This window comes from Sturnira hondurensis, unplaced genomic scaffold, assembly GCF_014824575.4.
Source record: "Sturnira hondurensis isolate 20B ecotype Veracruz unplaced genomic scaffold, ASM1482457v3 Scaffold0022908, whole genome shotgun sequence".
Lineage (NCBI taxonomy): Eukaryota > Metazoa > Chordata > Mammalia > Chiroptera > Phyllostomidae > Sturnira > Sturnira hondurensis.
The window spans coordinates 714,914-742,338 of record NW_028095539.1 but is presented as its reverse complement, the minus strand read 5'-3'; the positions used below and the strand labels follow the sequence as shown (position 1 = coordinate 742,338).

Here is a 27,425-nt window from a genome sequence, read left to right as displayed (position 1 = left end):
AAGGACTCCTCTGGGCAGGAGTGAGAGGTCAGAGAGAAGCCAAGGATTTCCCAGGCTTTCCTCTCCTGTGGTGGGAAGTGGACAGTCCCTCCTTTCTGTGGCTGTGGAAGGGACGAGGAAGCAGTGTCCTTCCCTGCAGGGCCTGGGTGCCCCACTGGAAGCTGCTCTGCTCCCTGCATTGAGTAAGATGGAGGGACCAATAGGTGCTTTCATGCGTCTGCTCATTGTGTTGACTCTTCACCATCAGCTGGTAAGGAAGCAGGCTCGGGAGACATTTGCTTAAGTTAGTAGCTGATCCACATTCCCACAGCCAGCAGCATGTCTGCTTCTCGGCTGCGGGAACTGGACCGGCTGTGCGCCTCAGCCAGGGGCTGGGCCTTTCAGCAAGTGGGAGGATGGGGCTCCCTTGAGAACTTGGCAGACCCACCTCAAGGGCCCTTTGGTTGTGTTCCCCCAGTTGACCAATCCTGCAGAGTAGTTACCTGCCTTCTAATTTGACAGATTCTGAATAGTGGGTTCCTCTAGTCTCCCAGTTGAGCAAAGGTTTCCAAACCTTTTTAAGGTCAAGTTTGAAAAGCCAGTCAAACCAAAGCCCAGACCAAACAGTACCAGAGATCGGGGACTCAGTGGTTTGGAGACCCCACTAGTAGTAGCTCCTGGGATGCGGTGTCCCGCTTGTCTATGCACCCTAGGAGTCCGTGACCAGCACAGACATGAGCCAGGTCAGGTAGGTGCCAGTCTGGCACTGGGCTAGAAAAGCTGGCTAGCTAGTGAGTACTGAGAAGGCTCTGAGTGCCCTGAGAAATCCCTGCTGCCCGACTGAACTTGGAAGTCACACACAGTTCCCTTCAACTCAGCTATCGCCTCCCAAATACCTCGGATGCCTCAGACCATAGGTCTGTAGTCTGAACATGTGCTTCTTGCCAAACTCACCCTCCTTCTCTTTCTCCTGCCCCAGGGAGCTCCATCCTGAAGCCTGGGTCTGTTCCCCTCCCCCACCTCAAACCCTCTCCCTTCTGCCCCCTGGACACTGCTCACCTGTCCTCTCCATCACCTCTATCACAGCTTTGGTTCAGGCTGCATTCTCACTCACCTGGGCTGTTTCGCAGTCTCCTAATTGGCCCCCAGGCTCACCCCCACTGCACTCCCCACACCACCTTGTGGGGTCTGCCTGTAAAGTGCATGAGCGGCTGTGTCAACTCCCTGCTCCTAGCCTCACCTAGAGATTCCATCCTCACCCTTGGGGGGCCCATGAGGCCATTCATGATCTGCCCACCCCCACTCAGGGCAGCCCGTTTGCGTTGTGAATCCTGCTGACTCCCCTGCGAGGGGCTGCATGCCACAGCTGGGCACACACAGCACGTCTCCCATAGCCTTGTCATTACTGCTCTCATGCTTGTCATCCCCCATGAGAGCAGGAGCCTCTGGAAAGTTCTCCGAAGCGCCTGGCCATCAGTAAACATCCGGGGTTTTATTCACTGATGGGGATTTTTAAATTGATCAGTGATTGATTGTTGTTTAAGTACTTGCTGTGTGATCAGCAGTTTTTTGGGTTTTATTTTAGTTGCTAGGCTTATAATTCTGTTCATTTGAAGAAGAATGAATATTCATCAGTGTCCAAAAGCTACTTCCAAATCTCTTTCCATAAATGAGAGTTTTGTTTCCAAGTGACTCTGTATTATAGGAATTTAGATCCTGTCTCATTTTGTTTTGTGTTTTTATGAGTTCCTAAGGTCTAGACGTGTGTGCCCCGGGAAAGAAGGGGTGGGGAATGAGTCAGAGAGGACTGAGGCCTCCCCATGCTCTGGGGATGGGTTACCCAGGGAAGAAGGGGGCTAGGGAGGGCGCAGTTGAGGGAAGGTGAGGCCTGGCATCTTCTGAATTACATCAAATAAAAGAAGGGCCTTGAGCTATAAAAGAGGAAGTGAGCTACATGACCAATGCAGAGTATGCAAACAATCTGGATTTTTTTTTTGTTTTAAGGACATTCTTGGGCTAATTGGAAGATCTGAAGATAGACTGGGATATAGGTGGTATGATGGAAGTATTGTCAACACCATGGTTGTTGGGGGTTTATCTTTTTTGCTAGAAGGTACACACACACCAGAGTGTTTTAGGGGTGACATACCATGGTGTCTGAACCCTGCTTTTAAACGGTGTGGCAAAAAAATTGCACACACGCCCACACACACTCCCAGACACACACAGAGACCATTCCCAGAGGGAGCAAGCCAACGCAGCCCATACCCCCCCACGTGTGACTGCTGAGAGGCAGGTTGGTGGAGGCCGTGGGTAGAGAGGACAAAGCATTGGTCTTAGAGTCAGGCAGCTCTGTACTGAAATTTCTGCTCTTTCACTAACTAGCTGGTGATGTTCAGTGAGTTACTTAACCTCAGTGAATTCAATTTCCTCGTCTTTAGAGTAGGGGTACTAATACCCATGTCACAGGTCATTCATTATAAGGGTTGAGTAAGATATCGTCCATCCACACAGGCCCTCAAGCATCAGGCTCTTTCTCCAGTGGGGAGAAGTGGAGCCAGCTGCCAGTCACCCACTGAATAGCCTCCCAGCCAGCCAGTGCTCTTAGAACACCTCACCCTCACCAGCGGCAGCCCTCCCGCAGGCACACACTTGAAACTGACCTTCGTCCCCACAGTTCTTGGTGGGAAACAGCACCCGAGCCCCGGAGGGCTAGCACTACCCAGCAGAGAGGCAGAGGTGCTGGCTGCAGGTCCAGGAGATGCCCTGGGAAGAGCAGATAGTGGCGCCCAAGTCTGACTTGGACAATGAGCAGAAGGGGCCATGCGGCAGGTTGGGGCACAGGCGTGAGTGTGAGCAGGCGTGCTGTGTGGTCTGTAGGCCGGCCATTTTCATGGCCTGCCCCATCACCATGCCTTCACAGCCCACAAGCAGGGCTCTGCACTCCACTCCTTCATCCTCTGTTTCCAGACGCCGTTCCCCTTTCTCATCGCTCTCTGCTCCATCATGTTTTGCACTCCGGGAGTTTCCCTGCTCTGTTCCTCCTCCTCCTCCTGCTGGGATCAGCTCTTGTGTCAGCTGCAGGTGACTGTAGGCAGCTCTGCCTTCAGTCCTGGCTGGTGTCTCTCCAGCGCGGTTTTGACTTGTTCACTGCCACTACCCAAAGCAGCATGGTCTCTCACAGCAGGTCTGTCTGGCAGGGTCGACTGGCTGGGCCTGTCTTCCCGTGTCAGCCTCACTTTTTCACAGCCCGGGCTAGCTCAGAAACAACTTTCTGCTAGAAGATGAACAAGACCAGGGTCTGCTCCTCCATGCAGCCATCTTCAATTTCAGAAGGAAAAACTCACCAGTTGAAAAAGAGAAATCAGATTCTAGAAATTCATAATGGTTGAGTTGAAAATCTGGAGGTTTCTGATTAAGCATTCAGTGTTGCTTTCTTAGGTAGTACAGTAGTCCCCCACTTTACCCATGGTTTCAGTTACCTGTGATCACTTCCAGTTTGAAAATATTAAATGAAAAAATTCAGAAGTAAACAGTTAAGTTTTAAGTTGCTTCCATTTTTAGTAGCATGATGGACTCTCACACCATTCTGCCTGGGAAGTGGGTCATCCCTCTGTCCAGTGCACCCACACTGCATGCACTGCGGGCCCCTGGGTCACTTAGCACCATCTGAGTTACTAGACAGACTGTCAGAGTATGACAGTGTTTGTGTTCAGTAATCCTTATTTTCCTTAATAATGGCCCCAAAGTCTTGTAAATTCTAATATGTATATTGTTATAATTGTTCTGTTTTATTGTTAGTTGTTGTTCATTTCTTACTGTGCCTAATTTATAAACTCAGCTTTATCATAGGTAGGTCTACACAAGAAAACCACAGTATGTACAGGGTTCGGTAATGTCTGTGGTTTCAGGCATCCATGGGCGTCTTGGAATGTATACCCTGCACATAAGCGGGGACTACTGTATTCCTCTCATCACAGGGAGCTCAGCACTGAGGGCGGATCTTCTGATGTGCCGTGGGAGGGCTGAGAAATGTCAGCAGCCAAGTAAAAAGCCAGGTTCAAGACAGCCGTGTGCTTTCAAAGCTACACCACCTGATCTCCATGCAGCACAAGTTAAGCATGTTTGCAGAAGGACCAGGAGCCAAGAGCCAACCCCTCCTTCTGGGTCTCAGCAGTTTAACAACAGTTGGAGCATCTGTTCTGTGCTGGGCATCCGGCTGGTCTGAGAGCATCAGAGGGAGGGGTGTGAGGATGAGTTGCTCTCCCAGCTCCAGATACAGCAAAGAGACCTGGAGAAATGGGTCTGTGTCCCAATTCCAGGAATCATGCTAGGTGAGTCCCACAGGTTAGCCCACTTAATCCTTTCAGCCACCCTCCTGGGTTTCAGGTATTAGCTTCTCTTGCAGGGGAGGAGACAGGCTCAGAGAGGATGGAGACGTAGCCAGGTTTTCTGGCTCAGAAGCAGCAGTCAGGATTCAAAGCCATGTTGTTTATTATTAGAGCTCAGGTTCATGCCCCAGTCCTGCACCGAGATCATGGCAGTGTCCTGCGGGTTTTGTAGTGTTGGGGCCAGAGCAGCAGCCTGGGTGGATGGCCCAGGATCCCAGGATGCTGGGCCACAGTTAAAGCCTTGTTCCTGCTTTCTTCCACATCTGGGGCCTTCCTTACTGTTTCTCGGCCTCAGCTGGCACCAAGACAAGGAGCTGGTGCCCTCCGTGTGGTGTAGACTCTGCACCAACCCCACCACTGGGCACCAAGGCATGTTGGGTGCTTCCCATGTGTGTGAGGGAGTAGGCTGCAAGATAAAAACCCAGCACAGGTAGGAGTCATTATTGGGGTGTCTGGAGCCAGTCGGGCTCCAAAGAACAGAAGCAGGACCTGTCCTGGGGATCTCTATCAGTTAGGTTATTTGGGTTGCAAGAGACATAATACCAAAAAGAGAACTTGGAAATTGTTGGCTTATACTAGCTTCATGTGTGGCTTGATCTAGGTATCAAATCATGTCAGTCAGGCCCAGTCTTTTTGCTACATTTTTTGGCTTTGCCTCCTCTACTGGTGTCATTCTCAGGAAGGCTTTCCCTTCCTGGTGACAAGGTGACGGCAGCAGCTTCATACCACATCCTTCCAGGTGTAAAACCAGCAGGAAAGTGAGTGTCACTTGCTAGTGACTTCCATACAAGGCATGGGATTCACTCATTGAACCAATTTGATCAGACACCTACCTCAGAACCCAACATTGTAGCCCAGGGTCTTCCATGTGCTGTGGACAGGGCTCCCCTGAAACACACCTAAGAGGTGAGGGAAGAGGAATTCCTGGAAAAGGAATCAGGGAGCTGTTACCAAAAAAGGGGCAGACAAATCATACTGACACAGGCTCACGGGAGCCAAAGAGGAGACATCTCAGCCTCTTGTCCTCTGGGCTGATGGCAGAGACAGTTTCACACCCAGAGCTGTGGGAATCTTGAACCAGGAGAGTATGCATGGCTGAGAATCAAGGTCAGAGGTCAACCAGGACACCGGGCAGAGAGGGGACAGAAGAGCAGGGGCAGGTCAGCATATGGCAGGGAGGTCAGGGCCAGGGATCGCAGGTTATGGCGATAGGCACAGTTGCCTATGACAGCTTCTGGGAATAGAACGTTATAAACTCCACCCCCTGTTTAGACCTCGGAGTGATTCCCCACCAGCTTACCCAGGAGGTGCCCAGCACCTCATCATCACCACCTTGCTGGAGATCAGTGCAGGATAAATGCAATGTTTAATTGACACCCTTGCTCCTCACCAGCTTCAAGGACTAGGCATAGAGCCCATTTTCCTAGACTGGTGAGAGCAGCCCTCTTCAGGCTGTGTCTCTGATACCTGCTGAAGGTTCTGAGCCTGAGGGACCAAACAGGTGCAGTTCTAGCCTGTTCTAGGATGGGGAGGCAGCTGACTTCTTGTTAAAGCCCCCAAATTCCCTGTACCTGGCCCCCACAATCCCCACAGCCTTCTCCACTGGTTGCAGAATTCTTGCCTTTAAATCACTCCTTTGGCCCAAGGTATAGCTTTCAGAAAGGCCCTACTGAAATGCACAGAGGAATGGGAATTGAGCTGTCCAGCTGGAGCCTGGCAGAGGGGTGGAGTGTGGAGTCCAGCAGAGCTGGAGGTCTGAGCTGGGCTTTGACCTGGGAGCTGAGCTTGGCCCTCCCCGCCCTTAGGCAGGGTGCCTCCAGGGTCTGACCTGCTCCCCTGCACTCTGCTCCACGTGGAGCTCAGCCGTACCTGTGCTTTCTAAGCACCACCTTTGTTCTGGCAGCTCCCAGAATCCGCTCTTCACCCATCCTGTTTCATGAGCTTCCCTCATTCCAGTGTCTTCGTCCGTCCTTGGTCTTCGCCAAACCTGCCCCAGTCCCACCAAGTGCATTGATGACATTCCTCCTGGGTCACGTGTCACTCCCCTCCCCTGGTCTGTGAGGCCCAGGGGACATCAAAAAACACCAGCAAGTACTGAGATAGGTGGGCCCTTCAGCCCTCCAGAATGTGGGTCCCTCTCCAGGATTCCCTCCCCTGGTCATGGACTCCCCTGGTGGTCAGGAGAACTTACCCAGCCTTCAGGGTCCTGCCAGAAGCCCCCACTCCCACCCCACCCCACAGCTGGGTCCTCTGGGCTGGAGGTGCCTGCCATCCTCCACTTCTGGGCAGTTCTTACCCTGCAAGACTGCTAAGTGCCCCACCATGAGCAGAGTCTCTTCCTCTTGTCCAGTTCCCAACACAATGTCACTGCCCTTCCTGGGCTCCTGCTCCGGGCCAGAGGCACATTGAGCGCAGGCAGAACCAGACACCAGTCGGCTCCTGGTGTCTTCACAGCAAGGTGGGTCCTTGCTCTTCTGTTCCACCTGACAAACCCCTTGACCTCCCAGGGCCCGCCTCAAGTTTCCACCCACCCCCACCCCCAGTCTCTCCCTGCTCCAGACCAGCGCTGTCACTGTGCCTGACCCACCATCCCTGACAGGGAAAGTGTCAGATTCGTCTCTGTGACCTCAGGACCCTCGCGGGGCCAGCACAACTGAGTTGGCCATTGAGAATCTGGGAATGACCAAGTGATGAGGGTGTGAGCGCACGAAAGAGTGAATCATGGGATGGGGTGAGGGCAGCTCTGTGCACTTCGTGTGCCAGGAGCAGCCGTGAGGTCACAGAGCAGGAGAAACCCACAGAAGACAGCTGTGCTCTGCAGGGCTGTGCTCCTTTTAGAACCCGTGTCTATGGCGCTGTGTGTGAGTGATGTGTCCCCAAACTCATCTGCATTCAGCAGTGTGATGTGGGGTCTCTTTGTTGGGGGACTGACCAGGCCCTAAAAACAGCCTTCCTTTTAAGGTCTATGCTGCAGCGGATCGGAACCCAGCTCCCTGCCAGGGTGCTAGTGAGCCCAGCAGGACAGGAGCAGGAAATCCGATTCAACGAGACCAGAGGAGGCATTTTCCCAGATTAGAATTCTCTGTGCCAAAGGTGGTGAGTTTATCACAGTAGGGAAGGGGAAATAAAACAAGAGTATTGAACATAAATTATATCCCGCAGGCACGGTCCTCTGGGAGAGTCAGTTGGTGTTGGTGGCTGTTCAGGGAGCCCCGAGCCGTGGCCACAGAACTGCTGCGCCAGGAGCTGTCTGTCACAGTGTGCCCCGTCAATCCCTGAGCCCTTCTGTGCATTATGTAAATTATCAACCTGGTAGTACCCAAGAGAAGGGACGGCAAGGACCGAGAGATGGCAGGATAGGGAGAGGTCAGATGGATTGGGTTGGTTTCCTATATGTGGACCTACTGTGTGTTAACCAGGCCCCTCCACAAGCATTATCTCACTTAATCTTCTCCACAATCCTGTACAATCAATGCAGTTAGTATATTCCAGAAAGCTAATGCTCAGAAAGGTTTAAGCATCTTGCTCAAAGTCACATAGTAAGTAGCAGAGCAAGAATTTCAAACCATGTCTGTCTGATGCCAGAGCCTGGGTTCTCCCCTCACTCCACCTCTCTCATCAAGCCCTGTTCATCAGCTCTACCTGGTTCCTGAGGCATCTGGTTGGGGCTGCCAGTGTTTGGGGGCCTGCTTCAAATCCAGCAGTGTGGCTTAGGAAGGCTGTGGAGGCCAAGGTCACTTTGTTTTGCTTCTGCCTCACCTCTGACTAAGGCTCGTGGCTGCTGCCTGGATTTGAGACTTTGCTTTCTCCCCAGAATAAACCTGACAGAGCCTGGAATTGCTTCATACAGGATGGGGACCAGGCAGGGGTGACAGCAAAATCCATGCTGCCCTTCTGAATGCCTGCTGGGTGCTGGGCAGTAGGGTTTGCATTCTCTCACGTTATCTTCCCCAGACTCTGATGGGACTCTGGGACTTGCATTCTCAGGTGGGACTCGGACTGCCCCAATTCTCTGTAGAGTCCAGGGCCTTCCCCTAAACCCCTCCTTCCCTCTGGTAAGATGGATTCAGATTCAAAGCCCTAGCTGCTTCTACCTGACCCCCAGCTCCCCTTCCCTGGGAGAGCTGGGCAGTGACAGCAGCCCCTGGCAGCAAGGGCTACCTGCCAGCCTCCTGGTGCTTGATCTCAGAGGGCACTGAGCGTGGCCCTAACCGAGGTCATTGTTTTACCTGGGTAGTTTCACAGTCAGCCTGCTTAGTTCTGTGTCTTCTGGAACACTGTATTTCATTTTATTTATACTGCAAAGATTTTTTAAATGTAATCAAAGTCCAAAAAGAGAACATATAAAAGAGACCCTCAGGGATCGTTGATTATATCCCACTTAAAATGCAGAGTGCGTTGGGGATTCTCGTTGCCTGCAAGCACTTTAAACTGAGTTTCTGTGATGCTGCTGCCCATCAGCCACATGACTCCTTGGTGACAGCCACCTCCTGGCCCTCCCAGGGATGCCTCAGTCCCAAACACCTTCTAGGTAGATGCCTGTCTGCACTTCCTGGAGAGGATGACAGTGGATACTTCCAAAGGGGCAGCAGGCCCAGCCTTGGCGAGGTGGTGCCCTAAGAGATCAGGCAGAATGTAGCAGTCAGCACAAGGCCAGGGGACAGTGACTCTCCAGGTGTGCCGAGCAAGGGACTGTTCCCAACAGGGACCAGGAGGGAGAGAAAGAAGTTTTTGCCCCAGGGCTGTCTACCAAACACCTTCCATTGTCCAAACCATGAGACCAGCTAAGAATTCTTCTTCCCCTCTCCTATCTTGGTGATTAAAAATCCTGAAGTCTTGGAGTTTTTAAGCAGGGAGAAACTCTCAGTCATTCTTTTATGCCCTCGTTAATTCCTGTATTCAACACATAATGAGGCATGTCAGGTCCCAGGCCCTGACCAAGACCCCAAGGTCACAGAGAAATGAGATATGGTCCTGCCATCGTGGCACTTGTTGTCTGGGAGAGACAGTTAACCAATCATATGGAAAGAGAAAGGCTAGTAGACGTAAATACAGTGGCTGGAGGAGCCCTATGGGTGTCTGGGGGAGCCAGGGAAGGCTTCTCAGAGGGTCTGAGATCTGGATTTCGGACGGATAAGTTGTCTATCAGGCAGAGCCAGAGACGTGGGGCATTCCAGGTAAAGAGAATGATGTGTAAAGTGTAGGACAGTCTGTCTCTTCAGACTAGAGTAGAGAAGCAAGAAGCCAGGAGGCAGCTGGTGAGGTCCAGGGGCTGGACTGTGGAGGTGGGCAATGGGCGAGGCCTTGGGGGAGCTGGAAACATCTTATGAGTGTCAAAGAGCCAGCGAGGGAGGATTTTCGAGGGAGTGGTATTTGGGATCACTTCCTCCCGGTCCCCCACCAGGTGAGGCAGGAAGACCGCTAACGATGCAGCTAAAGTTCAAGCAGGAGCTAGTGGGAGCCTGACCTCAGATGCTGCTGATGGAGGTGAAGATGAGTGGAAAACTGGAAAGAGATCCAGGAGACGAATGGACAGAATTCGGTGAGGTGCTGGATGCCATCCGTGGGAGCTATAGATGTTCACTGTGAATGGCAGGAGGCTGGACATGGGCTGCATGTCTCTTCTCCAAGCTGGCATGCTCCAATGAGATCTGAGGTGCCACTCAGGTGCACAGGGCAGGTGGCCACCTCCCCTTGCAACTCAGGGGGAAGGGCTCTGCTGAGGGACAGAATGGCCAGCTCTGAGGAAATTGGGTCCAGTGACCTCCACCCTCACTGTCCAGCTTTTGCCCCAAGGCTCTCTGCCAGCCTCCCTCCTTTTTGTATTCTCTCTGGGTTCTTTAACCAGGGAACCCAGAACTTACTCCACTCCTCACCCCCATCCCAGGGTGTGGAATGGTATGGCTCCCAATCTCCAGGTTGCCAGAAGTATAGCCTCCCAGGTCAATTCTGCTGAGGATGATGTACAGTATTATGCAAAACCAAGTTTACGGGCAGACCATTGAAATGCAAGCCTCTGCCTGTGATGGATGGAGAACATCCAGTTGTTTAGCCAACCACTTACGGTTTGTTGCAAACCTGCAAGAACCACCCACAGGTGTTGCTAGCTCAGCCTGTTATACCAAGGACCCCATAAATAAATAGCAGAATGTGTCTTGGTGCACCAGGGCTAGAGTATGGAAATAGAGGCTCTGTATAAATACATATTTACAAGATAAATATATTAGTATGTTAGTATATGCAGCCGTAACCAAATCACCTGGTATAGCAACCACCAAAAGCTCCGAGGGCCTGCCAACTGATTGGCTTCCATCCATCTGTGTGCATCAGCATTAGATATGACCGCTGAAGGGAAGGGGGTCCTCCTGCCCACTGACCTTGAGGCCTTTGAGTTGAGGCAAGTGGTGAGATTGCAGGTGGGCACCCTGACACGCAGCATTTCTGCCAAGGTGTGGAACTCACTGTGGCCGTGTGTTCCTACAGATGTCTTAAGGTCTGCCGCCAAGCAGAAGGCTGATTAGCACCAAGTTGCAGGATGTAATACGTTGTACCTGCAGGAAGATGGCTGGCTGATGGGTGGGGCTGGTTTTCTGATTATGTAGATTTGCTTTGGCTTCAGCAGGGAACCAGTGGGTTGACTTTCCAAGTGACTCTTACCAGAACCCTGTAACTTTCAGCCTTTCACCCTGAAGGCAGGGCTGCATTTTCAGAGAGTTGGGTCCTGTCTCGGCCGCCCCTTTCTGAGCTCTGAACCCCACTGGGCATCTGGCTGTAACATCTGGAGCTCTGAAGAGGCAGCTGACAGAATGGCCGCTGGAGTGAGCGCCCCTCCCCTCTGTTGTAATGGCACAATGCTGGATTTCAGTATTTTAAATGAAAAATATATGCAGTTAGCTGTGCACTGACAATGTCCTTGAGGATTTGACAGTGAGATTTTCCAGCAGTTGGTCTTCGTTAGGATCCTGGCGGTGTTTAATAAGGCAGTCGAACTGCTGGCACCTTGGGTTCCTGTTTGTTCTCCGAGGGCTCCGGGGCTGCTGCGGTAAGCACATCGACCAGAGCTGATCATTACAAGGGCGTACGCCACCATGAATAAAAATGTCACACGTTTTCCCATCTCACAGCGGTACAAAATGTCAGTCCTGTCAAACACACATTGCAGGGAGCTGTGTGCAGTCCGTACAAATTGGAGAGCTGCATATTCCCCCAACCTTCTGATATTCTTCATTTGAAGCTGAAGAAAAACAGTTGTTAACCTATTAGCTAGGATTTTAAACTCTGCTGAGGCGGCGGAGGATAGACTTTGACACAGATAGAAATGTATTCCAGGGTCCAGGAATTTTAAAACCAGGTTCTCCATCCATTTGTTCCACGAGAAGAAAAAAAAACCCTCTGTCTAGTGAACCTGACTCTCTTTCTTTAACAGACACACTGGGGAAATTTTGGGATATTTCACATCTAAGTTTCCTGTTGTTTCCCACTTTTGCATTCCACTTAAAAAATCTCTTGCTTTTTGGGATAGCCCTGGGCCTCAACCTGTTAGACCAGAACACCCCTAGGTTGGAGGTTTTTCCTAATCAAAGCATGCCACAAAAGTTGCCATCCTCGTGGACACAGTGACTCGAGTGACAGGGGCAAGGACTAGTTGGCCTGGATTAGCCAAATGCTGGGCAGTGGCCCTACCGATAATTTGATGTTAGCTCCCCAGTCTTGGGCCAGCGTTTACTTTGCACTTACCAAGTGCTGGTCTTGTGCTCAGAGCCAAAGGTCCAGATGTGAAGTAGACACAGTGCCGCCATCAAGGAGCCCATAATATTAGGGGAGAAACAGAAGAATGAAGCCCAGCTCTGTCGAGCCAGGAAGAGAGGGGCTGGCTTCCAGGGAAGGGACAGAGGTGTGAGAGCTGAGCGGGGTTCGTCAGGCAGGCGAGTGCAAGGGAGGGCACCCAGGACAAGCACGTGTGTTGTAGGGGCAGGGCAGGGTGTTTGGGAGGCGGGACTGAAACAGCTGCTTGTGGCGGGTGGGGCATGGGTCTGTGGGTGCTAATCTTAAGTGGCCTGCCTGCTGAGGACTATCTGCAGGGCCGGGTCAGCACCTCAGGATACAGGCAGCCCCTGGGACCCTGGTGGCAGAGAGAACAATGTGAAGGCTGTCGTAATCCCTGGACTCCCTTTCCAGAGGTGGCTGTGCGATCCTGTCTGCACAACTGCAAAATCAGGGGAAGATTCTTACTTTAATTTCTTGGTGCCGTAATGGTTGGGGTAGACATCATCCCAGAGATGATAAATTAGCCTTGGTTTTGCTGAGCTGGCCCTGGCCCTGAAATGCACTGAGCAAACCCTCACTGAGTCAGGATGCAGCTTGCTGGAGTGCGGGCTGCTGCAAAGACAGCCGTTTCTGTGTGGTCGGAATGGACAGAGAAAGTTCAGAGGCTGTAGGAGGAGAACTCCCCAGGAAGAGGGAGCACCCCAAGTCTTGAGGCAATAGATTTCAGCACCTTCCTTCTCCTGTTTGTGTTTTGGGTCTGCGATTTGTGTGCTGATGGAACAGGTGTGGGCTTCTTTGGGGTCAGATACCCGTGGGCTTGGATCCAGGCTCGGCCACCTGTGAACTGTGAGGCCTGGGCAAGTCAGCCTCAGTTTTTCACCTGCCAAATGGGGATTGTACCTTAGCTGCTGGGTTGTTAAGATCACGAGAGATCTGGCCTGTCATGTTCCTAGCACAGGGCCTGGTACATAGTAGTAAGTGCCAGAAAACAGTAGCCTCTGCTGGCATCAGAGGGAGAGCATCTCGCCCAACATCTGGAAGCCCCTTCTCATATCCCCCACCTCCTGGGAATGTCACCCAGGCACCTTTGATGGCATCCCAGATGACTACCCTAGTGTAGGTAGCAGCAATGCACACCCTCCTCCTCCCCTTGTCTGGGCAGAGAATGGCATGCGTCAGCAAAGCTCCCTGCCCCTGTCCGGCCACCAGCCGCATCTGGTGCCCGACCTCGGGCCACCAATGGGATGCCACCTATTCAGACCCAGCAGCTGCACCTGACTAAAAACAAAAGAATTCCCTCCCCCACTCCACTGCTGGCCCTCCTACCTCCCCCGCCTCTGTCCCCCAAGCGGCTGGGGTCACCCAGCCCCCTGCAGCCTTCTCTCACAGCTGCCTCGCTGCTTTTGTTCAGCATGTGAACTTCCCCGTCAGCCGAGCTCCTTGCACGGGAAGTAATCAGGGATCTTGACAAGGCTTCAAACACAAATGCCACTACAAATTAACCAGCACCACTACAAAATACTACTCCTGTCAACATCGGGGAGGAACGCGCTGCTCTTCGGCCCCAGCCTGCGTCTCCTTCAGCTTGGCACTCGCTGCAGAGAAAGTGCCAGGTCCAGCCTGAGAGAATGGCCTCTCGAGGTGACATGTGGATGCGACAGAATCCTAAGCACGCCCTCACCCTCTCCAAAGACCCTAGCTTACAGGCCCAAGAGCCACCTCGGTCCTGAACACCCCCTCACAGACGGTGCCACTGGACAGCAAGTCTCAGGGCACGTTGACCCCTCTCCTTAGACTCTAACAACTGCAGACAGAAGGCCACCCCCTCTGGCTTCCTCGCCATGCTGTACAAATCTGAGCGAGGGGCTGCCATCTCCCCTTCTGTAGAACGTGGGTCACAGTAGAGCCTCTCTCCAGAGCTGACTGAGATATTCTGAGTAACACCCACCCCATCAAGGGTGCTCCAAGATGAGGGCCCCTTCCAGCCTCCCTCTCCTGTGAAGAAACATCTCCTTCTCACCCCACGTGGGCAGGATGGAGACTTCTTCCTCAGCCATCATGTACAAGTTCATCCTGTGGAGGATTGTGCAAGGAGCATCCCTCCACATAATAGCCTGAAGCTTCGAGTTACCTCTGTAGATGCTTACCTACTTACCTCTGTAGATGTTACCTCTGAGGATCCCAGGGTCCCCTTTGAGGGCCCAGGGCCCTGCCCAGTGCTGTTGGCACAGAGCAAGTACTGTGGGACACCAGCGCCCGCCGCTCCCCAGCTGTCCTTGCTGGAACTCGGAAACAGAGGCAAGCATTTGATCCTCCCCAACAAGCAGGATCAGCTCTGCCGAAGGTGGACGGAGAGGATTGGAGATAATGACAGGAGTCGGGACAGGCGAGAGCTGTGCCTGAGAGAGCTAGTTGGGCATTTCAAAGGAGACACTCCACACAAATATGGCTTCAATACACTCCTTTTTGGAGGCATATCAAAAGAAGCCCTCTTTTATTTCCATACCTTGCATAATAGCAGCTTTCCAGTCCCGAGGAGTTAGAGGAGCCTTGCTCCCGGCCCGGAGGCCCTTTGTGAAACCACAGAAAGCTTTGTCTTCCTCTCCCAGCCGGGGCTGCTTCATGCCCAGGTCAGAGCATTGATGTGGCTACTAGCCAGGAAAATTAACCAGGTGAACTCTTTCCTCGTTAAACGGTGACAGAGTTTAATTGTGAATTTTCTCTTTTACCCTCTTCATTCCTGACAGTGTATCTGGTTGGGGCCCGTCCCCAGGACAAAGACATCCCCAGCAGCTATCCAGCCCCTTTCCCCCCACCGTGGTTGTGGGGCCTCCTCTGTGTGAGCTAGACAGGAGTCTGATGGGAAGGGGGCAATTCTGAGCACCGTTCAGACACAAAGGACCTGAGGCCCTCTTTGGGGCCAGCCCCGAGGCCAGCTCTCTCATGTCTCTAGCCTCCCTCGAGCGCACCCCACCTTTTCCATCCTTCAGAAGGGGAAGCTGCAGGGACCTCAGCCGCTTCCCCAGGCAGGTTGCATCCCCACCCCAAGCTTTGTATGCACAGTGCTTGGCCTTCAGTGAAATTGGTTGGTCCCTGTAGCCTCAGGTGTCTGTGTTCTTCCTCCTTCCATGTACCACAGTCCCTGGTTGGGGTCTGGTCTGTCACCTCACTGACTTGGACATTTCACTTGTGTGGTTGTAGGTAGTACCTGTCCTCCCCGCCCCTGCCCACCCAAGCCTGCTTTCCCAGCAGTGACACAGGGATGCTGCTTCTGATCTCAAAGGATATGGAAGGGGTAGTCCAAGGTGTGACCTCATGGGAACCAAGTGAATCCCCACATTGGATCTTAGAGAGCCAGCTCCTTTCTACATACATCACAGGACCCCTGCCTCGGTTGCAGTTACCTCGAGATGAACTCTTTGACCCCCTTCTGAAGGCCTGTCATCTGCTGCTCTGTGTGATTTGGGGGAAGTCTTTGCCTTCCCTCATCTGTGAAACGGGGTGATGACCCTCATTCTGGCATGAGGATTCCCTGGGCTAGCAAGATTGCTGGTCGGGCACCAGGGACAAAGCTCCGCCCACCATGTAGGGTGCCCCATCCCCTGCACACGCTGCGCTCTGCCCCAAGTCAGCTCCTGGCAGCCGAGCACTCTCCATCCAGCAGCCCTATACAGGGCACCCGCTCATCCATGCTGCCCAGGTAATTAAGTTGATATTCCAACAGGACTTCCCCTCCTGACCTTTTGGAAACGATGTGTTTTGCTGCATCAACAAATTAACGGCAAATCAGATGCTGTCCTCATAAATGTGGGTTTCATATCCAATGAGCATACTCACCTGGCCCATGCAGCTGACGGATAAAAATGCCAAGAGCCAGGCAAAGGCTGTAGGGTTCCTCCCTTCCCCAGGCCATCCATGTCAATCACACTTTCAGGCTTACCCTCGTGTCCACATCTTCCAGCGGTCGCTTGGCCAGGGGTAGTGAGTTGAGAATGTGGAGTCTGGGCAGGCTCTGTGGCTAGAGGGTCGCTATGTCCTTAAACACCCACCCATTCTCCTCCCACCCATCTTCTTCCCCGGGGACGTGGCAGTCTCTCCCGCCTACACCCACACTTCTTAGACAGTTTAGACCCTGTACTATGTGCCCCCCACCAGCCACTCGGAGGTCCTCCCTGTCTGCAGAATCACCCTCACTCTAGTCTTGTCAGACCACAGTGGTTTCCCTGCCCTGGGCACCAGAATTCCCTACCCCCCCATCTGGTAGAAGACCCCCTCTTTCGCACCTCCACAGACCCAGGACCCCTCCATCCCCTCTCTCAGAGTGGGAGCACTGTGAGGGCGGTGCATGGGTGTACCTCGTGCCTGTGTAGAGCATTCTGCACTGTTCGGTAAGTGAGTCATGTGCCTCTGGAAAGCACCAGAAAGAGGTGCTCAGGTAAGGAAGGGGAAGATGGCCATCATTCTCTCTTGCCAGCCCTTTCTCTAACAGCAGAGGCCAGCTTCAGAAGGGACAAGGACTGGAAAAGCCATGTCAGAAAGGAGTCCAGATGGCTTTGGGAATGGGGGTTGACAAGGGCAGCACGATGACTGAGAATTCCCGCTTATTTTAGTTCCTGCGACTATCTCCGTGACCTCGAATAGTCCCTTAACCTCCTGCTCCCTGTCTCTATAGCAGGAGAATAATTATTCTCTAACTTGCTTCACCAGGGGATATGAGGCTCAAAAGAAAGAGAAGTAGAAATGCTTTGAAAGGGGAACACATCATGTAAATAGAAGAGATTACTATTAAAATCCAGTCTCCCTCAGTGGTGCCTGACTCACGGTGCACTCCCTTGGAAAACCAAGGTCCTCACGTCCACAGGGCTTTTCTGGGAAGACTTGTGGGTCCAAGGGGAGAACAGGATTGGATGGTCCCGTTTCCTCGTCAGGGTGCCAGGCCAGGGCTCCGCACAGCAGTACCGGAAAGCACAGTGCAGCTGTACTGCACTCCCGTGAGCATCCTCACACCAGGGCTTGTGGCTCGGGAGTTCTTTCTGTTTTACATAAGAATCGACCAAGACTTAGGTCCAATAACCCACCCAAGCGACAGAACCAATACTGAACTCAGCTAGAAAATGACAGAGCCAAGACGGGAACCTATCCATGTCTTTCCAACCCAAAGTTTATTTCTTGTGTTTTAGCCCAAATACTTGTACTCTAAGAAAGTTATTTTTCTGTGATGTAGGTTAAATTCCATGAGACTATACATTCCTTAAGGATAAAGGATATGTCTTCTCCTGAGTCCCCGTGTCCTGGCCCAAATAGTTGTTCCTTAAAAGTACACGGGACAGCCCTGGCCGGTGTAGCTCAGTGGATTGAGCGCGGGCCTGTGAACCAAAGGATCGAGGTTCGATTCCCAGTCAGGGCACATGCCTGGGTTGCAGGCCAGTTCCCAGCTCGGGATGCATGAGAGGCAACCGTACATTGATATTTCTCACCCTCTCTCCTTCCCTTCCCCTCTAAAGATAAATAAATAAAATCTTTTAAAAAATGCTCGGGAGGAATCGTTCCACCCCCAACTAAACGTGACCTTCAGGAGGGCAGCTGCTTGTGTCAGTCATGGAAGCCCCAACCCCGGAAGGGCCAGATGACTCGTGTGATGGATCTCTCCTTAGCAACAGCTTGCTCAGGGCCAAGCATTTTTTAACTCACTTAAAAACCAGTAGTCAGTGCAGCCATTTTGATCCAGTGAGGGAATTGAGGATCACATAAGCATTTCTGTGCCAAGGTGCCTCAGCCTCTCTGCTCTCTGCTCTCTGCTTCTGCTTTAGGGCTCTTCCTATTTAGCCACCTCCCCATCCAGCAGTAGGAAGAGCACTGTCGTCCCATCCCTCTGTACTGGGAAGGGTGGCCTGGCAGCCCCATGATGGCTCCTCCTCCGGAAGGCGGACATCCACGTAGCAGCGCATCCACGCCCACCTGGCCTTGGGGAAGTGCTGTCATGCACCCTGCAGCGGGATCCTCACAGTCATGCCGGGAACATTTGTGCCATATTACCCTTCCCTGGTGTCTTTCAGTCCCCCAGGTGTACCCTGCTGGCTTCTGGGTTGGATGTGTTCAAGGGGATGCTTCCCTCCCACCATTTATAAATTCAATTGCCAAAGAGTCAGCACTTCCTGATGACAATCAAAGGAAGATTAGTTGATTGTGGGATCTGGAAAACTAACATTTGTTGAGTTTCTCTGTGTGCCAGGAAGTTTCAGCCGAAGATCATTTGCTGAGCACCTATTATGTACCTAGTGTTATACTCTACCCATGGAAAAATAGAGAAATGAGACTAGTGAACCAATAATTACAACCAGTGCACTCTGAATACACCTGGGCCAGAAAAGGATGTGCACCTGACCCCCACCGTGCAGAAAAGGACAGGGAAGGCCTCCTGGGGGAGGCAGTGCTTAAGGCAGCAGAGGCCAAATAAGAAGCACAAAGGATGAGACAAAAGGAAATGGGAGGGTGTTTCAGGCAAATGCATGAGGCGTTCTGGGAGAGCTCATGGGTGAGCAGGGCTAGCGGGCCCATGGGAGCTACAGTGGCCGGAGGGCTGTGCCGGAGATGAAACTGCAGAGGTTTGTGGGCAGCCCAGAATCTGGAGGGCTTTGAACACTGCACATGGCATTTTCCAAGGGGTTATGAATGAGCGTTATAGGGCAAGTGAATCTGTGTTTAAGTAAATTCAGGGAACAGAATAAGAAAAAAAAGTAGTCTCTTCCCAAAAGCAGCCTGAGGTGACCTCTGACGATGTTCATTATTCATTTGAGCCAGGAACTCCACAAAATCATGCAAACCAAGGGGTTCAAATTTTTATGTCCACTATAAGAACACTTGTGAAGCTGCTTGGGCCACCAAGGGTTTGCACATCCAAAAACTCACTGAGTACCGAAGGATGTCACTGTGCAGAAGCCACATGTCCCATCCCATCGTTACACGGTGGAGTCGGTAGATGTGCCCAGGCCAAAGAGTGGGGCAGGACACGGTCAGTGGCCCAAAGAGAGTGCAGAATTTTTGCTGCATGTGCTTAAAAAGGCAAAGAGTAACACTGAACTTCAGGGTTTAGACAGAGACTCTGTCATTGAGCACATCCAGGTGAACAAAGCTCTTGGTGCAGCACAGAATTTACGGAGCCTGAGGGTGTATTAACCCACACAGGCTCTCCCAGCCACACCAGAAGGGGAGGTGGCCCAGAAAAAAAGGTCTCCCAGGAGAAACTGAAGAAACAGAAACTTGTGGCCCAGGAGTAAATTCAGCATCAAATAAATGCTAATAAAAGGAGGTTTTTGTTTTTGTTTTTTTTAAAAAGGAGTTATTAGTGTTTTGCCTGTTTAGGGTGGATTTTTTGTTGCAGCAACTTCCTTTGCTGTGCCAACAGTCATTGTGAATCTCCAAACAGAGTAAGACAGTGTCAGCGTTTCCCAGACTTGTCTGGCTGGAAACCTCCTTTTCTCCCTTCATACAGTGTATCTCCCTAATGGTGTTTCTCAGAATGCACTTCGGGAGATGCCAGCCTTCCACCAAGATGATTTAAGCTGGCAAGTGACGTGGTAGGGCGTGTGCTGTTTTGTTTTAAGTCTGCTGTGGAACAAGTATGGAAGATGGGTGGACTGGGAGGCAAGGAAACCTGCGCATGTGATTGTTGCTGATGTGTCCTGGCAGGATTGTGAGAGGTCCATGTGAACATCATCTCACTGAGTCTTCCCAACAGCCCCCTCGGTGGGGAGTGCTGTTACCTGCAGGTACCAACGAGGCTGGGATGGTTAAAGCCACCATCCCAGAGGAACCTGGAGGGCAAGTTGGGGGCGGAAGCTCAGTCTGAGACTATTTGCCTACAGAGGCTGCCTCCTGAACACGCTGCCACACTACCACCCCTGCCAGCGAGAAGGGAGTGTCCAGGTCGTAGGTGATAAGGGTCACAGAGCTGGAGGAGTAGAGGGCCCCTTGCAGGGGAGCAGATGGGGAGGGGGACTGTATGTGAGAGCGAGGCGTCTGGGCAGGGGCAGCAGCCTGTGCACCCATGGAGGGCAGTTCCTGTTACCTGCCCTCTGCCTTCCTCCTGGTGAGTTGGGAGGCTCAGGGGGTGGCGTGCGCCACCCTGGATGGTCTCCAACTGAAGAAGGCTCACTGAGCTCGGGCTGGCCCGCGTTCCTGCTGATGGCACAGCATCTGGGAAGCCACCGGCTCGTTCCATCCAGATGAGCTCTCAGTTCCCCTCAGCCACCCTGATAGGCCGATGCAGGGATCCAGGCCCCAAGACACAGCCCCTCCCCTTCAGGAGCTGGGCTTAGAGAGTGAGAGTGAGGAGTGAGGCAGGTTTGTGCTCTGCAAGTTCCCTCCAAACAGCTGAAGCTCTAAAGCACTGTCCCAGCAAAGTGTCACAGAGCCACACATGCGAGTCACGTATGGAATTCTAATATATTTAACCCAAATATCCAAAATGCTTTCATGTCAACATGTAACCATTATTAAAAGTTGCTGAGATATTCTACATTCTTTTTTTCAAACTAACCCTCTGAAACCCAGTGTTTTTTGACCTCACAGCATGTCTTAATTCGGACTCCTTATAAGTGGCCATCAGCTCCTGAAGTGGGCAGTGCGTGCCTAGACTTTGTCAAATAACGATGTCCCTTCCTAAACCACGTGGTTGAGTGGGCAGGAAGCCACTGGAGGCTCCTGCAGGGTTTGCTGGGGGCTCGGGTCTCCATCCCGTGGGCTTTTCTTCTCCTGATTCTGCCCACCCATCTCCCACACTGGTCAGGGTGTCAGAGCGGCAGGCTGTGGAAAGGACAAAGCTTAACTCGAGATAAAGGGCTTGGAAGTAGAGCGAAGAAGTCTGTGCTGTATTGTTTTTTACTCAGATCCTTATGTCAAAAGCCAAGCATTTTGTACCAATGACATTTGTTCATCAGACATTTACTGAGCACATATTTTCTTCATAGGCACAAGGATTTGAACATTTGAAGGGTAGTGGGGTCAAATATATGGTGACAGAAGGAGACTTGACTTTGGGTGGTGAACACACAATGCTGTACACACAGATGATGTGTTACAGGCGTGTACTTTGAAACCTCTGTAATTTTATTCATCAGTGTCAATGAACAATAAAATTTATTCAAAGGAAAGATCATGGGACATGGGCAGACACTGCCTGTTCGTGGTAAGTCCCATGTAGCAGGGAGTGCCTGACCTGGGTACGGTCTTAAAAGACAGTCGAGTGTTTGCCGGGCAGGTCAGGATCAGGCAGATCATCTCCCCCACCCAGAGGGCAGGCGGGAAACAAGGCATGAGAACCCTGAGCCCATGGGGGTCTGCACAGGTAAGCATGGGTGGGAAGGGTCTGTACGCCCCATGGCAGAAGCCAATTTGGCATGCTGGCTGAGAGCTTTGTTGCACCGTCACCCGAGGGCGGGGCAGGCAGGGTGGAGCAGGCAGCGTGGGGCAGGCAGCAGAGGTCTCCAGGCTGGGTTGTGACGTCTTATTGTGCTTCAGAAGATCCCCATTGGCCTGTGTGGAGAGTGGCTGGAGATGACCCAGGCAGGGGTGAGGCTAGAAAGAAGAAATTAGCGGAAGGGAGGGTCTCTGGAATGGAACATGCAGGACCCAGAGACCCCCGCTGGCTGATGCGAGTGTGGGGAGCAGGTGGCATCCAGGGTGGTCCTCGGGCTGTGGCTTGGGGACTGGATCCTTACTCTTGAGCTATGTGTGCAAATGGTGTGTGCAAATACATCAAACTGTCTCCATGTGTACTGATGTTTTAAGTTTCGCTTTAATACAGCCACAAAGACTCCTCCATCCTACTCGCCCGCCGCCTCCCAAGATACAGCGCTCGAGGCCCGTGAGTAGCCAGTGGTTCTGCCCTCCCTCCTAACATTGCCTGGGCCGCTGTCCCCGCCTGACTAAACCTCCTCTAGAGTTTGAACTCAGCTGCCTTGCAAAAGAAAACGGGGGATTGGGGTTTCCAGCTTCCCTCTCTGCGTGGCATGAACTCAGACTTGCGTTTTCTGGGCTTCTCTCTCCTTTTTGTGAAGCAGTTCAGGGACTTGCAGATCAGAGCTGGAGGTCGTGGGGGTCGTGTGGTGTGCTTGCCGTGCGTGCTGCATTGGAGCAGATCTCCTAGGCTGAGCCATGGTTTTAGCCCATGAGCTTCCAAGCCTTGCTCCAACCACCTCTTCTCACAAAGTCTGGCAGCAGGGGTCTCCGTTCCACCAGATCGGGGTTTGGCAGTTCATTTGGTGTTCCTCCTCTGGCGGGCCTCACATGGAGCTTGGGTCCCCACACGATGACATGCGACAAACCCAGCAACACCTGGCAAAGGGTTAGGCAAGAGAAGGAGACCCATTGGAGTTTTTAGGGGAATGCCATGGAAAAATAATGTGTGGGTCCTAAATTTAGCCGTGGTGAAGTCATTTGCCTTATAAGTTCAGACTTTGGCCGTGCCAAGGCCTAATAACTTTAGCAGGTTCCTTTCAAGCGGAAACATGCCAGGACCATTCGATGAGGGCCATGTACCAAGAGAAAAGTCTGCTGTTCCCAGCAGCCACCGCTGCAGCCGAGCAAAGGAGGCAGGCTCCCACCCGTGTGATCAGGGTTTCCCCCCAGTGGGTGTCCAGCGCCCCCCTCCAGTGCACGTGTCCAAGTCCTCTTGTGGAAAGTGTGGAGGCCATGGGGTGCAGGTGGCCAGTCTGAGCTGGCTGTTTTTAATCTTTGGGGCACCAGCATTGGCTGGGGCTGCTCTCTGGGTGGATGTAGGAAAGTTCCAGCGTGCTTTTTCTCTTCCGTTCCCTACCGTGTGCGGGAGATAGAGGGCCAGGATGGAGGCTGGGGGGATTCGGACACCTTCACCTGCAGTAGTCGGAATGGATCTGTCCTGTCGCCTGCCCAGATGGTGGTTGGCATGGCTCTCAAGGGGCTGGAGTGTTTCCACTCGCTGTCATTGGGAGGAAGGCACAAGCAGCACAAAGAAACCAGTTTCGGGAACAGGCAACCCCTTCTGGGCCAGATCTTCTGTGATTCAGTGACAGTTTTGTACAGTCATCAGCAACACAGATTTGGGGCATAGACAGAGCTGGACTTGAGTACCGATGCCGTGTGACTAGGAGCAAGTGCTGAAGTTCTCTGAGACTCACTCTCTGTAACGTACCCTCCTTCTCAGAGGGTTTTTGTAGGTGACGTTATAAAACACCTAGCACAGTGGCTGGCACACAATAGCAGTTCTTAATCTTCCTAACAGGTCCTGAAATCTTAAAACCTCTAAGTAGGGATGTGGTTTCTTAATAACAACCATCTGCCTCAGGTTTTTCTAGTCAGCAGATCATTCTTAGGCACATCATCTGTTGAAACTTATAGTCACTCTGACCTAGGCACTGTCTCCACCCAGTTTAAGGAAGAGAAAACTGATGCTTGGTGACTTTGCTCACGTCCCTCGACTATATATAGAAGTCACCAGACCCAAGAACCCATGGTCTGTCCAGCATACCAGTCTCCCTGGAGCCTCTATCTCTATTTCCATGGAGTTTATCTTCATATAAAAAAAACAGGGCAGAGCTTCAATTGAGGAAAAAATACCCAGCGTACGGCGGGGCTCCTGTGGAATCTCCAAGGCAGCATTAGGCCCTGGCGGGGATGCAGAAGTGAAGAGTATTAACAGTCGCTGAGCATTTTTCATGGGCCTGGGACTGTGCTAGGCACTTGCAGAGTTGTTTGTTTTTACACCGGCCCATAGCAGGCAGATGCTGTTTCCCCATTTGCAGCCGAGCCCCCAGAGATAGTAGGAGGCCAAGCCAGCCGGCCCTCGCTCCCAGGCCGGCCTGTGCACTACCTCTCCTTGCACCTCACCAAGCTGCTTCTCCTAAGCCATGGGCACCTGGTGGATAGCACTCAGAATTCCCCGGAGAGACCGGGCCCGAGACAGGCAGGGACTCTTGGAAAGCAGCATACAAGTCAGGGTTGCTCTCCGTGGGAAAACTCAGGTACTGGAGACAGCGCCCATGGACCCTGCTGTCTTGCCAGTGTGGGGACTCATGCAGTGTGGGGGCACAGAGGAGGCCACATCCTCTAGCACTGAGGTTGTAGGAATGCAAGCATGTTCCCGAGAGAGAAAAGTCTGCCCCTGTGCTGGGGCAGGAGGCAACTAGTCCCCTTGGGTTATGGTGCACTCAAGGGCCAGGGTGCTGGCAGAACCAGTTCTTGTGGGCATGGAAGTCAGGAAGGCCTGCCCTGGTTTGAATCATAGCTTGGCCACCTCCTGGCTGTGACTTGGACAAGATGCTTATCTTCTCTGAGCCTTAGTTTCATCATCTGGCAAATGGGCTTAACAACTGCCTGGTGAAGGTGATGAAGTCATGTGCAGATAGTGCCTAGCACAGTCCCTGGCGTGAAGTGGGCACATATACTCAACTTCTGCCAAGCAGGGTCACTATGGGACTAATTTGGGAATCCTGGAAGGTTTGTGCTTTCTGGAAGCTGTGGTCCTCAGTGCCCCAGGGTCTGGTCACTCCAAATGCACTCATGCAGACATGTCCAGTGAACACCACTGGGGGGCAAACCTGGAGGACACGGAGTACGGAGCCCCCTGAGGGCCTCAGGGAGGGTGGTCTGACAAGCTCCTGTGTCACGAGTTACTGGCCCCACCTGGGCTTTGCTGGGTCACCCAGCTGCAAACATCCTGGGCAGGAGTGTAGCCATCTGCCCAGGCTGGCAGGAGCCTGGAGGCTAGCCACTCAGCCTTTCTGGAAGGGGCTTTGTTGCCTGGCACCTGTGGCTGGAGTTCAGATGTTACTAGAGGGCTTAGATTTCCTTTTTAAAAATAGAAAAAGGCAAGAGCAGAAGAAAGCCTTGCCAGTATCTGGTGGACCAAGGGGAATGGGCTGGGGTGTGTGGGGGAGAGGCAGGCTGTGGTCGGTTGCATGTGAAGTGCTTTATAAGCTCTCTATTTATTATTTCTTGCTCACCATCAAAATCAAATGTACTCAGTGCTTTTGTATTCAATACACATTTAACCCTGCCGACTTAGATTTCTCAGGTTTTAAATCCGGTGGGGAATTGGCTGGTTTCCCAACTTTCCCCTCAAGTCCCCCTTGAACAGAGCTCAAAATCCCTGTTTAGCATTTTCTCCCCTGGCGCTGCTGGGATCCTAACACTGGTGGGGCCAGGCAGGCACTGTTGTGCATGTGGTTTCTTCCCTCGGCCCCAGCCCCCTGCCTTTCCAAAGCACCCCAGAAAGACGGATGTGATCGCTGAAATATGACAGGCCTGTTGTCTGCATCATCTTGTGATTGGGGCTTAATTAAACCATTTTGTCTCTGTGTGTCTGCCTTGGTGTGGCTCTAACTGTAGTTCTGCTGCCGTGTGCGTTTGTGTGTGTGTGTATGTGTGTGTGTGTGTGAAAGAGAGAGATTGGTGCGTGTGTCTTCGCCTCATGTGTGTGCCTCTTGAGTATGTATTTGTGAGACTGTACATGTTGGCATCTCGAGGCCTCTGCATGTCTCTGGGTGGTTGTCTGTGAGTACAATTTTGTCTCTGGCTTTGTCCACACCAATCAGGTATGTGTAGCGCTGGGTGTGACTGTACCGGTGTGGGTGACTGACTGTCCCCAGGCCTGTTGTGCCTTTCTCCCCCGCCCCCCCGCCTCCATGCTCCCCTCCTCGCCACCCCCCTCCCCTGCTCTGTCTGGTTTATCATCCCTAATGAAGCAGTCTTCTCCATCGATCCTGCCGACTGCCAGCCCGTCCCTTTTGTTGTTGGCGCCGAGCCATTCAGCGGCACTCTGACAGCTCAGCTCGTCTAATTAGCTCTGTTGTTCTTTTTCCCCATGTTTCACCACGTTGCAAGTTCAGTTGAGGTTGCCACAAACTTAATCCCTCCATTTCAGCCACAAGTTCACATTCCTAACCCTCCTTTATTGTAGCAAGCAGCGGCCATGTGCAAGGACAGGCTGACAGGCCTTGATGTCTGCCCTCTCCTGAATCCCCCACCCCAGCACCCCCGGGGCAGGGCAGAGTCACTCCCTCGCCCCAGCAGCACCCCCGCCTTTGTGGCGAGAAGTCTGGGGGAGCGTTCCAGCCAGGTGATCCTGTTTACTAGCTGCCTCTGGCTCTAGTCCGGAAAAGCAGTTCACAGTTAGAATGGGTGGGGGCGTATCCACTCGTGTACCCAGCAAATGGTGGCTGGATGTCTGCTTTGAGGCAGGCGCTGCGCTAGTAACAATGGTAGTAACAGCAGCACTATTATGTACTTCTTAGATTCCAAGTAGCAGTGCTCATTTGCTTCTAAAAATCTTGCTAAGTGACCCCTCGGATACCAGACATTGAGCGGGAAGCTAGGCAAGGGTGAGGCCATCACAAATCAAATCCCCTAACACCCCACTCCTGCTTCCTTTTGTTATTGACAAGCCCTCAGAGAAGCGAGGTGAGCCTTTATGGAGCCCCACTGTATGCCAGATAAAAGTCAGTGGAGCTTCACAGTAGCTCCACATAAGAAGACAGCAAGTTTGGTGGGATGCGTTTGGGTTTTGTTTGTTTCGTTTTATTTTTTGCCACATCTCTCAGTTGCCAGAGGAGGCTGAGATCAGACTAGCCAATCCACAGGAAAAATTTTGGTTAGATGCAGAAACTGGAGGGCCTGGTTAGACTCTATAAAGACTTGTCTTTTATGCAGCGAAGTTCTGTGACCTGCGTTCCTAAGCCATTGTGCTGTGTTGCCCACAAATTGCATGGGGGTGGCGTTCAGAGAAGAGGGCAGGTAGGAAATGGAGTTTGCGTGTCCCCTTCCCTGTCCTGTCTGAGAACCTCAGCCATGGTGGCATTTCCTACTTGGTCCCTCACCTGCAGGGAGAGAGCAAGCCCCCCCACACACACACACACTCACACTGGATACTCAGTATTTTTATCAGCAGTGAAACCCACAGGTAGCCTGTCTTAGCTTAGCTCTCTCCCGGCCCCCTCTGGCACTGGAAATGTTTGGAGATGACTGTGTCGAGTTTAAAGCTGTGTAACATTGATTACACCAAATGAGTATCCTTCAAGGGGCACCTAGAAATTCTCAGCCTGACTCCCATCACAAGCTCCGTTGGGGGAGAGGATGTCTTTTCTATGAGCCCTCGCCTTGGCTTTCAGGAGGGTCAGGGTAAAAAGAGAACCCAAAACCCATCTTGCCACTGCAGCCCAGCTATGGGTTGGTAAGGTGTGTGCTCCATTGTCAAGCACACCAACCCGACCCGCCCTTGGCGGAGTAGCCCCCAGTGCCTGGAGTCTGGGCTGA

At 52.4% G+C, this 27,425-nt stretch overlaps 1 protein-coding gene across 12 annotated transcripts in view; it reads left to right on the top strand.

Annotated features, from left to right (window-relative positions):
- DENND1A (DENN domain containing 1A) overlaps window positions 1–27,425 on the top strand; it is a 496,583-nt gene that overhangs the window by 449,360 nt on the left and 19,798 nt on the right. For 8 of the 12 annotated variants that reach the window (XM_037036474.1, XM_037036477.1, XM_037036473.1 and 5 more), the window contains one exon: window positions 21,943–22,002. The exons of the other annotated variants lie outside the window; for them this stretch is intronic. In XM_037036474.1, the coding sequence (XP_036892369.1) occupies window positions 21,943–22,002 (60 nt within the window). The remainder of the gene's footprint in view (window positions 1–21,942; window positions 22,003–27,425) is intronic. 12 annotated transcript variants of the gene reach the window in all.